Below are 16,164 nucleotides of genomic sequence, written 5' to 3'. Positions count from 1 at the left end.
CTCATAGTGTACTCTAACATACAGTACCCCCAGCACAGCTAACCTCCCAGAAGAGCTCTTTAATACCATTACACCCAAATAACTTAATTCATAAAGAATACCTTATAGAAGATGGCCCTTGTCTGCTCCCACAGTGATCCAAATGAGTCGAGGGGTCCCTCTGGGAAAAACTCCTGAGGGCCCTAGGGAGCCTTACCCTCAATGGTTCCTGCAGCCGAGCGAGGGGGTCCCACCTGGGTCGCCAGATTGATTTGGAGAAAAAAACTCCAGGAACTCGCCAACAAAGTTGAAGTTGACAAGCAGGTATTCTTTATTGTGGCGCTGGGAGATACGGGGGATAGCTCCTCCTAGCGTGTCTCACTCAAGCACCAAACAGGCTGTGATTATATTGTCACTAAACATATTAATTACATTATATGCATATTCATAAAGCTACAGATACATTACGTCATACTTCTAGAAAATTCTTCCTGCATGTGCACAATAATGTGGTAGTGCTCTTTGGGACCCCTGGTGGTCGTTTCTTCATCATCTTCTTCATCACTTCATCCTTTGGGTGAACTTTGGAGCTGGACGGTCTCGTTGTCTGTTTGCCAGCTCCTTAGTTGGTTCTAACTGGTCTCCTTTAAAATTAACTGAAAAGCTTTCTTCCTTATCATTGTTACAAAGTCCACCTGGAGTCCAAGTCTCTTAGTTACATTCTATTTACAATGGGCTATCCTTAATCTTGTCAAGAGTTCTTTCTTCATCTCAAAACCCCCCTGCCTCACCCTAGACCATGTCACCCAAGGCTCTGTCCAACCTGGTCTTGAACACTGTCAGGGACGGAGCATTTACCACTTCTTTGGGCAACCTGTTCCAGTGCCTCACCACTCTCACAGTAAAGAACTTCTTCCTTATATCCAACCTGAACTTCCCCTGTTTAAGTTTTAACCCGTTACCCCTTGTCCTATCACTACAGTCTCTGATGAGGAGTCCCTCTCCAGCATCCTTGTAGCCCCCTTCAGATACTGGAAGGCTGCTATGAGGTCTCCATGCAGCCTTCCCTTCTCCAGGCTGAACAGCCCCAACTTTCTCAGCCTGTCTTCATATGGGAGATGATCCAGCCCCCTGATAATCCTTGTGGCCCTCCTCTGGACTTGCTCCAACAGCTCCATGTCCTTCTTATGTGGAGGACACCAGAACTGCACACAGTACTCCAAGTGGGGTCTCACGAGAGCAGAGCAGAGGGGCAGAATCACCTCCTTTGACCTGCTGGTCACACTTCTTTTGATGCAGCCCAGGATACGGTTGGCTTTCTGGGCTTTGAGATGGCACACTGAAGCCAGCTCACATTCAGTTTCTCATCGACCTACACCTCCAAATCCTTCTCTGCAGGGCTGCTCTGAATCTCTTCTCTGCCCAACCTGTAGCTGTGTCTGGGATTGCCCCGACCCAGGTGTAGGACCTTACGCTTTCCATTGCTGAACTTCACATGAGGTTGGCATTGGCCCACTTCTCAAGTGTGTCATGGTCTCTCTGGATGGCATCCCCTTCCCTCCAGCACATCAACCAAACCACACAGCTTAGTGTTATCAGCAAACTTGCTGAGGGTGCATCAATCCCGCTGTCCATGTTGCAGACAAAAATGTTGACCACCGACCCATGAGGGACACCACTTATTACCCGTTTCCAGTTGGACCGTTAACCACAATTATCTGCGTGCAGCCAGCCAGCCAATTCTTTATCTCTCGGATGGTCCATCCATCGAACTAGGACGATTCCACCGGAAGAGATGCCGCCGCTGTGGCCCGAGAGCCGCCCAGTCCCGCCCGGCAGGTGCCGGGCCGGGGCAGAGCCGGGGCCTGCCTGGGGCTCCGCCCGGGCCCAGCCACCGCCCCCTTGCCTGCGCGCGGCCCGTGTGCCGACGGCCCAGCCGGGCCCCGCCTCGCCGCGCTCGCCAGGAGGGGCGGGAGCTGTGGAGCGACGGCAGCGGGCAGGCAGGCAGGCGCGGAGCTGCCCTTCCATAAGAGCCGCCATTAGCGGTGGGACCCCGTGACAGGGTCTCAGTGTCGGTGGCTGGCGGTGAGTGAAGGTAGCCGGGGTGGGTCCCCGTTTGATGGATCCTCGGATAGCCTGGTTCCAGCCAGAGCAGCTTGGTCCCTCGAATCGCCTGTGGATGCAGATCTGGGAAACTACGCAAGGGGTCCGCAATCTCTACTTCCATCAGGAGCAGGAGCAGGAGCAGGAGCAGCAGCAGCAGCAGCAGCAGCAGCAGCAGCAGCAGCAGCAGCAGCAGCAGCAGCAGAGCGCCCCCGCTGGGGCCGGCCCGGTCTCCCCGCCCAGCATGTACCGCGCTGGTCCCCAGCCTGACTTCCTGCCGCTCGAGAGCGCCAACAACCAGCAGAACCGCAACCACCACCAGACCTCGCCGCCCCTGGGGGCTGCTGCCTGGGCCCGGCCCGCACAGGTCGAGCCGTCTGCCGCCACGGCCGCCAGCAACAAGAGGAAGCGCGACAACAAGGCCAGCACCTTCGGTCTTAACTACAGCCTCCTGCTGAGGCCTCCTGGGCAGGGCCGGGCCCTCGCCCTAGGAAATGAGCCGGCCGCCCGGGCCCAGGCTGGCCTGGCCGAGTCGTTCTACATCGGTACCCCTTGGAAGAAGAGGAACTACAGCCAAGGAGTCATGGGGTGAGCGGCCGCAGCGCCAAGCAGGCGAGGGGGTGCCGAGCAACTGCCAGCGCCAGGCTTGAACCTGGCCAGGCCTCTTGAAGAGGTGCGAGCTGAGGCCCTCCCAGCACGGGATGGCCGCTGGGTTGCGGCAGTGGGGCGTGGCCACAGGAACGGCGGGTGTCGCGGGGTATCTGGATCGGGCCCGTAGGACGCCGCTCGCCGCCGGCGGGGGCAGGCAGGGGCCACGTATGCCGGGCCGCTGCCCGGCCCGCTGCCCGGCCCGCCCGTGCGCTGCGTCAACGGGCCCTGCTGATGCCTGTCGGCGGGGCAGCCTCTCGTGCAGCCCCCGAGCCCGGCCGGGCAGTGACTCCTCGTGGAGGGGGTAGCGGATGCCCAGGTGCGTGCTGATGGGGTGGGCAAGCCTATCTGTAGGCTTTCCTGTTGTCACTGCGTGTGTACGTGGGGCTGTTAGACGCTCATCGCCCGGTATCACGCCTTGCTGCCCGAGCAAGGGTGTTCCGTTGCTCTCTTTGCGGTTATTGTACCCCATGCGGTACATGTATTGCGGTGGTGGTGTCGGTGAGGGGTCTGGTGCCATTGCTGCTCACGTGCATGCCGCGGGGCTGGGTGAGGTGGCTGAGCTGGGGAGGACAGCAGACAGCGCGCTATCAGAGGTGCAGGTCCTGGTCTTGGCAGCCGCTGCCAGGCACGCTTCTGAAGCTTTGTGCTATATGTAGAACAAATGCATAATAGGTGTTATAACTTAGAAGAATAATAATCTGCTGCTGTTAAAAGAGTGCATAGTCTAGGAAATAAGATGGGGAGTGTGTTTTTTCGAAGACCTAACAGAGAAACTATGCACACATAATTATATAGAGTGTTACGGATTATGTCGTGGTTTAAGCCCAGCCGGTGACTCAAAACAATGCAGCTGCTCGCTCACTCCCCCCGCTTTGTCCCCTCTGCTCCCAGACGGATGGGGAGGAAAATTAAAAGAATGTAAATCCCACAGGTTGAGATAAGAATAGTCCAGTAACTAAGGTATAATACAAAACTACTACTACTGTCAATAATGATAATAAGGGAAATAACAAGGGGAGAGGACATAAAACTAAAAGTGGAAAGGTGTGTGTGGGGATAAATACAAGGGATGCACAACACAGTTGCTCACCACCCGTTGACTGATACCCAGTTCGACCCGAGCAGTGATCTGGGCCTTCCGGGTAACTCTCTCCAGTTTATATACTGGGCATGAAGTGCTGTGGTATGGAATACCCCTTTGGCTAGATTGGGTCAGGTGTCCTGACTCTGCTCCCTCCTGACTTCTTATGCTCCTCCTCCCTGGAAGAGCATGAGACTGAAAAGTCCTTGATTGGGGTAAACATTAGTTAGCAACAACTACAAACATCGGTGTGTTTATCAGCGTTGTTCTCGGACTACGGTCAAAATCACAGCACTGCACCAGCTACTAAGGAGAAAATTGGTTGCTACAGCTGAACCCAGGACACCATGTTACCCACCAAGTATATCCGGGTCCCTGAGCAAAAGCAGTCCCACAAGTGGGTTTGCCTTTACCCGAAGCAGGAATAACCCAGGCTGTCTTCCTCAGCAAATTCTTTATGTGCACCACAGGAACTTTATCTCCTTCTACAGCATGTAAAAGTTCTGACTGGGCTGGACCATTCCTGTTGGCAGATCCTCTGGTGTTGACCAACCAGGTGGCTTTTGGTAAATGTATCTCCCAATGTTTGAAAGTCCCACCACCCATTGCTCTCAGTGTAGTTTTTAACAGCCTATTGTACCATTCAGTTTTCCCAGAGGCTGGTGCATGGTAGGGGATGTGATATACCCACTCAATGGCATGCTCTTTGGCCCAAGTGTCTATAAGGCTGTCCCTGAAATGAGTCCCATTGTCTGACTCAGTTCTCCCTGGGGTGCCGTGTCGCCACAAGATCTGTCTCTCAAGGCCCAGGATAGTGTTCCAGACAGTGATGTGAGGCACAGCGTATGTTTCCAGTCATCCGGCGGTTGCTTCCACCACGGTAAGCAGATGGCGCTTGCCTTGGTGGGTTGGTGGGAGTGTGATATAATCAGTCTGCCAGGCCTGCCCATATTTGTACTTCAGCCATCGTCCTCCATTCCAGAGAGGCTTTAACCGCTTGGCTTGCTTAATTGCAGCACATGTTTCACACTCCTGAATAACCTGGGCAATAGTGTCCATTGTCAAGTCCACCCCTCAGTCACAAGCCCATCTGTATGCTGCATCTCTGCCTTGGTGGCCTGAGGTGTCATGCACCCACCCGGCTAAAAGTAATTCCCCCTTATGTTGGCAACCTAAATCTATCTGAACCAATTCAATCTTGGAAGCTATCTACCTGATGGTTGTTCTGGTGTTCCTCAGTGGCCTGACTCTTGGGTACATGAGCATCTACATGGTGTACCTTCGCCACCAGGTTCTGCACAGCCTAGCAAGATCAGGACTTCAGATACAGTACACCCTTAGTTGGTAAGATACAAGCATATTTAAGACAAATTTTTAAATATTAAAATCTGGAAAGAGCAGTGTTGTGAACCAGATGTCACTAGGAGCTATGTATTCCCACAATGGAAGTGGCTGGTGCACTATATATGCAGTCTGACAAATGTGATCCTTGATGTAGTTGCATTTCTTAAAAAGCAAGGCCAGTTTTCTCCCAGACAGACAGTCTTTCTGCAAGCCTTTAACCAATTCCAAAAAGAATGACCAGGAGACAAGGACAGCTGTAATGAGCAAGTGTGATGATAAAACATCATGGGAATGGTAAAAGTTCCTTTCAGTACTGTTCATGAGAATTCAAAAAGTCCATACAGCAAGTATTACTTCTTTTCCTGAACATTGGCATCCATCTTATTTACAATAGCTTATAAAGACACACAACGCAAAAGGTTTGATTTTTCAAGTTCAGTTTCATAACCGATTAACATAATTCACCTGTATGTTCTCTTCTAGCTGAAGTAAAGTAACACTAATACTGAAAAAAAAAGAGGTAATCGGAAGTAGCAAAAGCACTGATATGATAACAAATAATTTGGATAAATATTCAAGAAGTAATATTGCACACTTTCACTGTCAACTGCTTAAGACTTTCACTCCCAGGCAGTGACAACCAGTCCTGTTTGGTTTTTTGCTTGTCACACTACCTTAAAAAGGTCATTTTTGGTTTCCATGGCAGTGGAAAAAAAACCCAACAAACTGAAGGAAGACAGCCCTTATTGAACATGAGGCCTGGGTTTCAAAATGAATTTTTCAGTCTGCAAGGAGGGGGAGGGGATAAGTTTAGACACTGAAAGTTGAGCCCAACTTCCATTTTTACAGGCTAAGTTTAGAATGACACACAGAACAATACTAAGTATTCTACATTCCAGTTTTACAGACACACAGAATTCATTAAGGTGTATTTATAGAATTTTTTAGGTTGGGAGGGACCTTAAAGCTCATTCACAGTTCCAACCCCCTGCCGCAGGCAGGGACACCTTCCACTAGAGCAGGCTGCTCCAAGCCCCATCCAACCTGGCCTTGAACACTGCCAGGGGTGAGGCAGCCACAGCTTCTCTGGGCACCCTGTGCCAGCACCTCACCACCCTCATAGGAAAGAATTTCTTCCTAATATCTAAGTCTGCCCCCCTTTCATCTTAAAGCCATTTCCCCTTGTCCTATCACTACATGACTTTGTGGCAAGTGCTGTTCAGGAGAAAAAAAACAGCAAACAACCCCAAAACAAAGCAAGCCACAAAAAACCCACCAAAATTTAGGCAATGACTAATACTTGCATCATCACAGGACATGTTATATTCTGCCAAAAGTTTGACCTCAGGCTGCTATACTGCGTGGACTGTGTCAAGGAAAGGAGCTAACGCTGGTACACAGAACAAGTAAAAACCAAAAAAAAGCAGTATTAGCGTAGGCGTCAATAATTGTAGTAACTGCAACACCTTTAATCTGACAAACACAATTGAAGAATGCATTGATGGTGCCACCACCCTTCTATGTATTCCAGCAAAGAACAAGCTTATTAGGGTAATGCACCTAATTGTAAGAAGTGTGTGATTTCGAAATGATATGAAAAATGACACCTAGGAAAGAAATTAAATTAGTCCCACTGCATACTTTTACTTAAAAAAAAAAATAATATATATATATATACATATACTTCTCCTAACCATTTGAGTACTTGTGAACTGTTCTTTAGATGCGCATTCAAGGTACACATATTGGTAGGCATTATTGTCCCAGGACATATTCCAGAAAAATTCTAGACAGCTCGAGAGCCTAACTGAAAATTATCTCCCAGTTTCAGAGGAGAACCATATTTGGCCTTTCAGTTTTCAATGCTATACCACTTGACTGCCACACACTACATTTGGGATTAGCCTGATCTTTACCTTTTATGTCTCTGGGTCTATTAACCAGTTCCAGGCACCACTTGCTGTACAGACTGACACCACTATCAGAATCACTGATAAAGAAAAGAACAAGAGTCATAAATAGTATACTTTCTATCAACAAGCATTTCTTTTTCATCAGCAGTTCTTACACATGTCTTCTCCCACTTCTCAAGGAGGAGAAGTTTCTAGTTGGAAGGTAGAAATGAGACTAGACAAAGAAACTTATTATGTGACACCATAAAGATTCTGTACCAGTTTCCTGGACAGGACAAGTAGGTAACAAAAATATAAATTTTGTCAAGTAAAAACATCCTGATGCTTTGAGGAAACAAAAGTTTCTAAAATAACACAATTAGCAAAAATATGAGTTGGAAGACTGGAGTAAGAGTTGCACCAAACTTTCTGTATGCTCTTTGAGCTTATGCAGTCTGGGCAACAGAAATGCAGCACCATTACATTGCAGAGCAGAACTAAAGCATCTATCCCACTAGCTCTTGTGCATCAGAAAAGCCTGAGGCATTATCAACAGCAGTTTCAGTGACATCTGAGTTGCATTATGCTCTCCACCACAATCAACACAATTGCAAGCAAGGAAAGCCAACACAGAGGAAAAAAAACAAGCAGCACACGAAATTTAAACAGGAGTCAGAAAGCATGATAGCATTAGCACATGAAGATTAACAAAAGCCTGTACACATCCAGAGTGGCTTAGGAAGAATAATCAATTTGCTGTAAATGGATAGTGCTAGATACATACTAGAGTAACACAAGATACTAGACTGATTTTGAAAGACTACAAAAGTAGGGGTTGATGGAAAAAGAAAACAGAACAACTATAGAGAAAGCTCCTATTGTACTGTACAGCCATGAAGCCTTGCAGCTTTCATTGGACATTTGGAAGTTGAATGTTTTCTGTGGAGGCTGAAGTTCTGATGCAAATAAAGTCTTTTATGGGGGAAAGGGGGGAGAAAACCAAAAGCAACACAAAAAACTAAGAGCCAGAGTTACCAGCCTTTGGGGTCATAGGGAAGAACCTGAAAACAAACCTCACATATTCATGAAATATTACTTTCAGGTTTGCAAGTGTCTATACGGTTGTTCCGGAAATCAGTCCCATTGTCTGACTCAGTTCTTTTTGGGTTGCTATGTTGCCACAAGATTTGTTTCTCAAGGCCTAGGATAGTGCTCTGGGCAGTGGCGTGGGAAGCAGCGTGTGGTTCGAGCCATCCAGTGGTTGCTTCCACCATGGTAAGCAAATGGCGCTTGCCTTGGTGGGAGTGTGATATAGTCAATCTGCCAGGCCTGCCCATATTCGTACTTCAACCATCGTCCTCCATACCAGAGAGGCTTTAGCCACTTGCCTTGCTTAATTACAGCACGTTTCACAGTCATGAATAACCTGGGCAATAGTGTCCATTGTTAAGTCCACCCCTTGATCATGAGCCCATCTATATGTTTGTCCTGGTTTAAGCACAGCCGGTAACTCAGAACCATGCAGCTACTCACTCACTCCCCCACTTTATGCTTTGGATCATTTGACTGTTTTTTTTCTCAACCCGTGGGATTTACATTTCTTCAGTTCTTCTCCCCATCCCGCCAGGACTGGGTGGGGGAAGAAGTGGGGGAGTGAGCTAGCAGCTGCGTGGTTTTGAGTTTCCAGCTGGGCTTAAGCTGTGACAGCCTTCTACTCGCTTTTTGGTAGACTGGGTGCACTTGCTTAATTTTCACATTTTGAAATTATTTTGAGTGGGTGGTTTCAGTGAGTTGGATGAATCTTGAGTGAGTTTCTGAGGGTTCTACACAGCCTCTTGCTCTCCCTTTACTGCTTTTGTTGCAAGACTGCAGACAAATGTATTAATGCACAACATGTAGATGGTGTGAGGATGTGTGCTGTGCTGGGGATGTCCCATTCTAGGGTGGCTTCCCGCTGTATGATAATAGGGCTGGGTCAGTTGTGAGGTTTTAACCCTCAAACTATTAGAAATCCATCCCCCCGTCCCCCCCGTCCCCCAATGTGCTGATTCTTTTGTCCTTATATCCGAGCAGAACTCAGCAACTGAGGTTGTTGCATGAAATTTTTCAGATATCTTTCAGCATGTATTGGTGTCTCTTAATTTTAAGGTTTTTGGACTCATGGAAAGTATTTCAGTGCAATATTTTCTAGGTTTATATTGGTTTCCTGACAGATATACTAGCTGAAGCTTCAGAGGAAAGAAGATAAAAACCATGGTTTGATCCCCAGGCCTAGTCAGAGACTGGCCTTTCCAGATACTTTGAAGGGTGAGACCAGTCACCTACATGGGGGGAGGAAGTATTCTTCCAGTTCCTGCAATTGATGCTCTTGAGCATGTGTCTCTGTCACTGGGCTAATAGAGGTGATCTCAGGAAACATTTGTTATCTGCTTAGTCACCATCCTTTACTGACAGTTACTGTTTGTAGCTTTCTAGTCTAGAGTGATAAGCAGAGCAAAAGGAGGCTGGGGACTCTCCAGGATATTTTGCAGGTTGCATGCTAGTGCTCCTGGCCCATGGTTTTTCTGCTACCCGTGCATAGAATCATAGTAGTTAGGGTTGGAAAGGACCGTAAGATCATCTAGCTCCTACCCCACTGTCATGGCCAGGGACACCACGCACCAAGCCATGTTGCCCAAGGCTCTGTCCAACAGTGTCCAACTGCCTTGAACAGTGCCTTGGGCAACCCATTCCAGTGCCTCACCACCCTTACAGTAAAGAACTTCTTCCTTATATCTAATCTAAACTTCCCCTTTTGAAGTTTGAACCTATTACGCCTTGTCCTGCCACTACAGTCCCCGATGAAAAGTCCCTCCCCAGCATCCTTGTAGCCCCCTTCAGATACTGGAAGGCTGCTATGAGGTCTCCACACAGCCTTTTCTTCTCCAGGCTGAACAGCCCCAACTTTCTCAGCCTGTCTTCATATGGGAGGTGCTCCTGCCCCCTGATCATCCTCGTATCCCTCCTCTGGACTTGCTCCAACAGCTCCATGTCCTTCTTATGTGGAGGACACCAGAACTGCACACAGTACTCCAAGTGGGGTCTCACGAGAGCAGAGCAGAGGGTCAGGATCACCTCCTTCAACCTGCTGGTCACACTCCTTTTGATGCGGCCCAGGATACGGTTGGCTTTCTGGGCTGCGAGTGCACACTGAAGCCAGCTCATGTTCAGTTTCTCATCAACCAACACCCCCAAGTCCTTCTCCACAGGGCTGCTCTGAATCTCTTCTCTGCCCAACCTGAAAGCCCTGGTTTGAGCCCCACGCCAGCCTTGCCTGACTCATGCTGGGTGACCTGACGTACATGCAGATTTGACATGGTAACAAAGGGCTGTGCTGTGAATTTTTTAGCTCTGATGTGAGTCTTCTGATGGAGACTTTCTTTAGAGCACACATTATCCATCGGAATTGCTCATCAGCCCGCCAGGAGCATGTTGGTCTTGCTCCTGCCCAGATGGCATGTGGTATCACTGATTGGCAGGTCGCAGATTATTTATGTGATGATATTTGCTACATTAACAAAATAGTAGCAATATACTAGTGATGTATAAAGAACTGTCCTGCTTGCCTGGCTTTATGAAGACAAACAGAAAGGTGTATTAGCTGACCTGATGTATCCCTTTGTTCTGTTTTAATAGTAACACTACTACTGATACTGATAGTTACTTCTTGTTAAGCTCTTGTTTAAAAGAAAGAAGTAAAAATTGTTGTTTGGTCATCTTGAGTGAGAGCTTTTTAAGCAAGGGGAATTGGCAGGCTGAGGAATTATTAATTTCCCATATAGGACATAGATACCTTTAACTTCTTTGTGGTTTTAGCTGTTTGGAAATTTACTTCAAGTTGTAATTACAGAATATATGAAGTACATGCTAATAATTACTCTTTAAACTTAAATATATATATAAATTATGAGGTTGCAAACTGCATAGCTGGTCTGTATGCGTAACTGTTCCAACAGACTAATAGTTTTCTGAAGTGAGCTAAAGAAAAAACCTTGTGGTAGTATTTTATAGGAGATGTTGGAATTATTGGTGTGTTTCAAAATAATTAGGTATTGCTAGAATTGAAGCCTTTTTGTCATTATGAAATTAAAAGACCTATTTGCCATCTCTGCTCTTCCCACTTTGTTTTTCCTGCATGAAACCTTTTTCTTCTGCTTCATCCTGTTCTTTTGTTAGTACTTTTTCTTTCAGCTCAGTTGAGGTAGCTGTTTCTCTAGTTATTTTTCTTTTTCACTTCTCTCTTAAGTAAAACACTTTGCCTGGGAGAAGTAGCAGACTCTCATAGCACTTGCTTACAGATATGCAAAGGAGGGATGATATGTACATACTTCACAGGGAAGAAATAGAAGACTATTCCCACGCATTCACATGTAGTGATTCAGCTAGATTGTTGTTGTGTACAGTATCATTAAAAAAAAAGGCAATGGGAAGTCAGGGTACTTCTCAAAACAGTCTTTTCAGTTGGAATTTGATGTTTTTGCTGGAAATGCTGTAAAAATAGAGAGCAAGACTGAGTATGTGTATGGCATGGGTTTAAAAGCCAGTGGATCAGTTGCAGAGTTATACTTCAGATCGCTGATTGGTAGGACTAATTCAAACATTTGATTTATAATTCAAGTTCAGTAGGATTTTTTTCCTCTTAAAAGACAAATTTCTTCAGGAAAAAGTCTAGTACGTTTGAGTGTATTTTAGGGAAGGCAAAGTACACATTGCAATTTATAAACAGACAATAAAATGCTCACTTCTACCTTGATAGGAAAAAAGTCTTACATCTTGACTAATGAATGTGCTTAGCACTTTTAATTAGAAATAACTTGAATTAGTTTAAACAAGATAGCATTCATCTGGTTGAAGCAAAGGATCTATAAAATAAGAAACTGAAAAGATGGATCTAACAGTTGAAATAATTGAAAAGAGCTGCCCACATTGCTTCTTTCTCCTGTGTTCTAGTGCCTTTTATGGTGCAGTTAACTTGTAACTTCATGTTAAAACCAGAACATAAATAAAAAATACATTAATTTGAGGGGTTTGGGATGATGGAGGCTGATTGGGAGGAAGAAAGAGGAAACCATGCTATATACTTTCAAGTATTTGCGCAGGATAGGTCTTGTAATGTAGATTTTGTGGCTTTTTTTTTTTTTTTTTTTTTTACTCCACAGCATTTGAAGAAATGTTCATAATCACTCCACCATAAATTGCTGAAATGAATGCTCTCCCTCAGTTCTACAAGGCAATTCTGTGAATTACTCAGCAGATGACTAATGCTAGTCAGAAAGGTCAAGCTGTTCTTGGGTAAATACCGAAAGCTACTAAAATACTGTGGGGTTGCCAGAGGTGGTTGTCTGGATGTAGGTATACCAGGTGAAGGTGTTTCTTCCACTGGTGTCTTTTCACTGCTCGCTGCCTGAGTGGACATGACTGCTGCTGCTGCTGCTAGCTTCAGGGTCTTCTCTTCGGGCTCCCCGCTACATTTAGGAGAAGTTGGCTGCTATAGCTGAAGGTGGTGGGAATCAACTTGTCTAACTTTGCCTTGGATGGACCAGTGAGGCTTGTGTAATTCTGTTGTAATAGACCTTGGGAAGCTGGGGAGTGGTAATAAGCACCTGGGCTATAGTGGAAGGGGATGGAAATAAATCTTATTTGCCTATCACTCCACGAAGTGAAATGCTCCATTTGCATCTTAGGAAACTGCTTATACAGTAGATATCCTGATTTTTAGCGATGTTTAGTAATCATATGGCAGTGGAATACCTGTTTTTTCTGCATGTCTGGTTTTAGGTAAATTGTGAAAAGATGATCTGTGAAGCTGTGTTTCAGATGGGTGAACTTCTTCCCCTCCGGGAGCGGGGGAAGGAAAGGGGGGGAGTGAGAGAGCAACTGCGTGATTTACGGCTGAACTTAAACCATGACAGAGACTTAAAATGGTAGGGGCAACTAAACACTGTCATATAGGAATTATTCATCCAAAGAAAATTCGGATACAAAAGGCTCATTTAGTGCTACAGGAGTATGTTGCAAATGTCCCATACAAATGTGGATGTAAAATCAATAAACTCTTAAATCAGAAGTGATTCATCTTAAAGTATGGAATTGGAAGGCAAAAGTCATTACCGAGTCATTTTAAACCACTGGAGCAGAAGCTATGGGTAACACCCTGATGAAATTAGAACATGCGTGCCTGCATAATTTCTCCTGTGAAATGAAGAGTGAAGAAGAGCAAGAGGAGAGTGGAAGCATAGCACAGTTCCAGAATGACAAAAGCAGGAAACTTTTCAATTAAAACTTACTGCTTTGGTTAGTGTAATACTGCATCATGGCATGCAAAGGCAACACTTCACTACTAGCCTGTGATTAAGCAAAAGCAGTATTATCTTTGGCTGGCTGCTGTGCTTAGCAGGACTCTGCTCTGCTGCTCAGCTGCTTGGGGCAGGCAGGGAAGGTTTGTGGCATGGATCCTAGTGCAGAGGAGTGAAACTTGTATCATTTTGAATTACATTTCATAAAGCGATGTACCTCCCAGTATCACTCTTGGTTCCAGTTCTGGACTTGCAACAGTTGCAAGTTGTGCTGTTTTATGTGTCAGGTAACTGAAGTGTATGGTCAATTGTATGTGCTTGTCCACATATCTGTCTGTGTGCTGTGCATATAAAACAGAAATAACATTTTGTTTGTACGTGATTATTTTTTGATTTCTTGAGGTGCAGTAAGATCCATACTCCGGAGTAACAATTGGGTATAGGTAAACTCACTTGAGAATCCTAAGTTGCACATTTAGAGCCCACAAGTTGTGTCAGACCTATCTTCCTTGTGGTGCTATTTGGTGATGTTACGGTGGGAAGTTCGTCTGATTACAGCTTTTGCAGCCATATTTTATTTTGTAATGAGGCATCACTATCTCTGTCAGGTAAACATAACAGACACTGTAATCTACTAACTTTAGTGGCCTCTGTATAATCCTGTTCTGTCTGTGAAATTCTGACGGAATCATCTAGGCTTGAAAACAGGGTGTAATGCAGTTAGTACTTTTTTTTAAAACATACTCAAAAAGTGTAAGAGACTAATTTTTCTTTTCCTCACGTGTTAAAATTTCCTGAAGTACAAAGCAAAGACCCACTTGTACTGCTATTTCCTGTAATAAAAACAGTAAACTAATGCTCTTACGTATCGCAAAGAACTATCTCCATGCATCTGGTATGCTTCAGTATACTACTATATAGTATATGCACTATATTCAGTATATACTATATGCTGTTCAGTATATACACTCTAAAGACAAATAAAATATCTCTCCATAGTGAAATTGGGTTTATTACAGTGTAATTTTCTTTCTAAAATCAAGTCTCCTTTTAAGGACTTCTATCTGAAATAACTTATTGATGTAATGGCATTAAATAATAAAGACTGTTATGATGCCGAAAATAATTCCTCACTCTCTTTGATCTTCCTTTTGGCTAAAGGTATAAAATTCCACTAGAGGCTTTTGTAAACAGACTCCATTAATCCAAACAATTTATTTATTTTATTTTAAGAGCAACTATAATAGACTAAGACAGTGAATATCCACAAATTGTAATTTTCAGTACAGCTGGAGTTAACTTCATGTTAATTGGAGTCACGCCTCTAAGTCCTGTTGTACTGCACTGGGCTCTGCATGTGGCTACTTCTGTTTGTCTTGGCTTTAATTAATCATTCCCTTATTTTTTGTCAGCAGCCATTACTGGGCAGGTGCCGCAGAAAATATATGGACCCAGTCAGAGATCAATATGATCAGACAAAAGCCATTTATTACAAAGCCTTAACTCCTTATATACTATTTCTTACATGCAGTTACAGTGATTTGGCATATTATGATTGGATACATGTCTTGAAGACCCTTAGTGACTAACATATAATTGGTTAAGCACAGGTGTGAGAACTTGACCTCGAAAGCTTGCCAACAGTCCACAGTTCTCATAACTCGGTGAATTCCAGCTTCTTCTTATCTTGCTTGCTTATGCTTCCTTGGGCCTCTCATGGCCTTGATGTATCTTTCAGGATTATTCAGAGTTCATGTACCAATTATCCATTCTCCTGTGAGATCACTGCCTCCACACCCCCCCCCCCCCCCCCCCCCTTTTTGTTTTATATATGTTTTGGGTGACTCTACTTGAGCAGGGGATTTGGGCTAGATTATATCTCCAACATACGCCAAATACAGGCTGCTGGGCCTGCCCCTTTTTTCTGCTGTATGGCCTCTCATGGCCTTGCTGTATCTTTCAGGATTATTCAAAGTTTATGTACCAATTATCCATTTTCCTGTGAGAACACTGCCTCCACAGGCAGGGAGATACAGTTCCAGGTGCAGTGCTGAGTTTTCATGGCTTCTGCCTGCTTTCTGCATGCTGTGGTCTGTGCAGCACAGGCAGTCTTAGAAGCAGATGAAACACAGATATGTCTGTAGTATTTCCAGCTGGTGTGTCGATGGGAACTTTTCCTAGTAGTCTTTAAGCCTTTTTTCTGTAATTGAAAAAGTGCAAAGTTCATTTTTTCTACATCTGCATTGTTTAGTAATGCTCAGTGCATGTGTAATGTGAGTTTCTGTGGTTTTCCATGCTGCTTAACTTTTTGTTTTGCCTTAAGGCTTTACATATGACTAACTGAGAATAAGAAGGATCCCCTTTAAAGAGATGCAGACGCATGTTATTTATGTTTAGAAAAAGAAATACATCTGGTTCTGACCACACATAACTATTTTGTGTGCTTCTAAAGAATGCACCAATTGATGTAATTATCTCGATTAAGAGTGTCAGTAGAGCTAATAAAGAGAAGTGCCCCAAGAACTGCAGTGTCTGTATGTCTTGACAGTTGTGCACTTTGGGGACCTCGTTGCTGATTGCCTTGTTCTTTTAAAGTTCCCTTATGGGACAGGGGAACAATTAACTCCTGTAAAGCAGAAGCCCAGGAGCAGCTGGGCCTGCTAAAAATGGGCAGTATTGATTTGTGCTGTGCCATAAATGAATTTCTCCTCGGGGATAGTTGCCTCCATATTATCCCAGCACGTTTTGTGTTAAGTGCCCTCACACAATCTGGTGCCAC

The 16,164-nt window shown here is 45.1% G+C and overlaps 1 protein-coding gene across 1 annotated transcript in view; it reads left to right on the top strand.

Moving 5' to 3' along the window:
- The first annotated feature begins 1,890 nt into the window (after window positions 1-1,890).
- LOC133282378 (terminal nucleotidyltransferase 4B-like) overlaps window positions 1,891-16,164 on the top strand; it is a 42,367-nt gene continuing 28,093 nt past the window's right edge. Inside the window, exon 1 of the mRNA XM_061478400.1 lies at window positions 1,891-2,670. Coding sequence (XP_061334384.1) covers window positions 2,099-2,670 — 572 coding nt within the window. The 5' untranslated portion in view covers window positions 1,891-2,098. The remainder of the gene's footprint in view (window positions 2,671-16,164) is intronic.

The sequence above is a fragment of the Pezoporus flaviventris genome, unplaced genomic scaffold (genome assembly GCF_033815535.1).
Source record: "Pezoporus flaviventris isolate CSIRO_AGI_PZ_B2104156 unplaced genomic scaffold, CSIRO_AGI_Pfla_v1 ptg000121l, whole genome shotgun sequence".
In the NCBI taxonomy this organism is placed as follows: domain Eukaryota; kingdom Metazoa; phylum Chordata; class Aves; order Psittaciformes; family Psittacidae; genus Pezoporus; species Pezoporus flaviventris.
The sequence above is the reverse complement of the archived record's forward strand: the minus strand, read 5'-3'. Positions and strand labels throughout refer to the sequence as shown.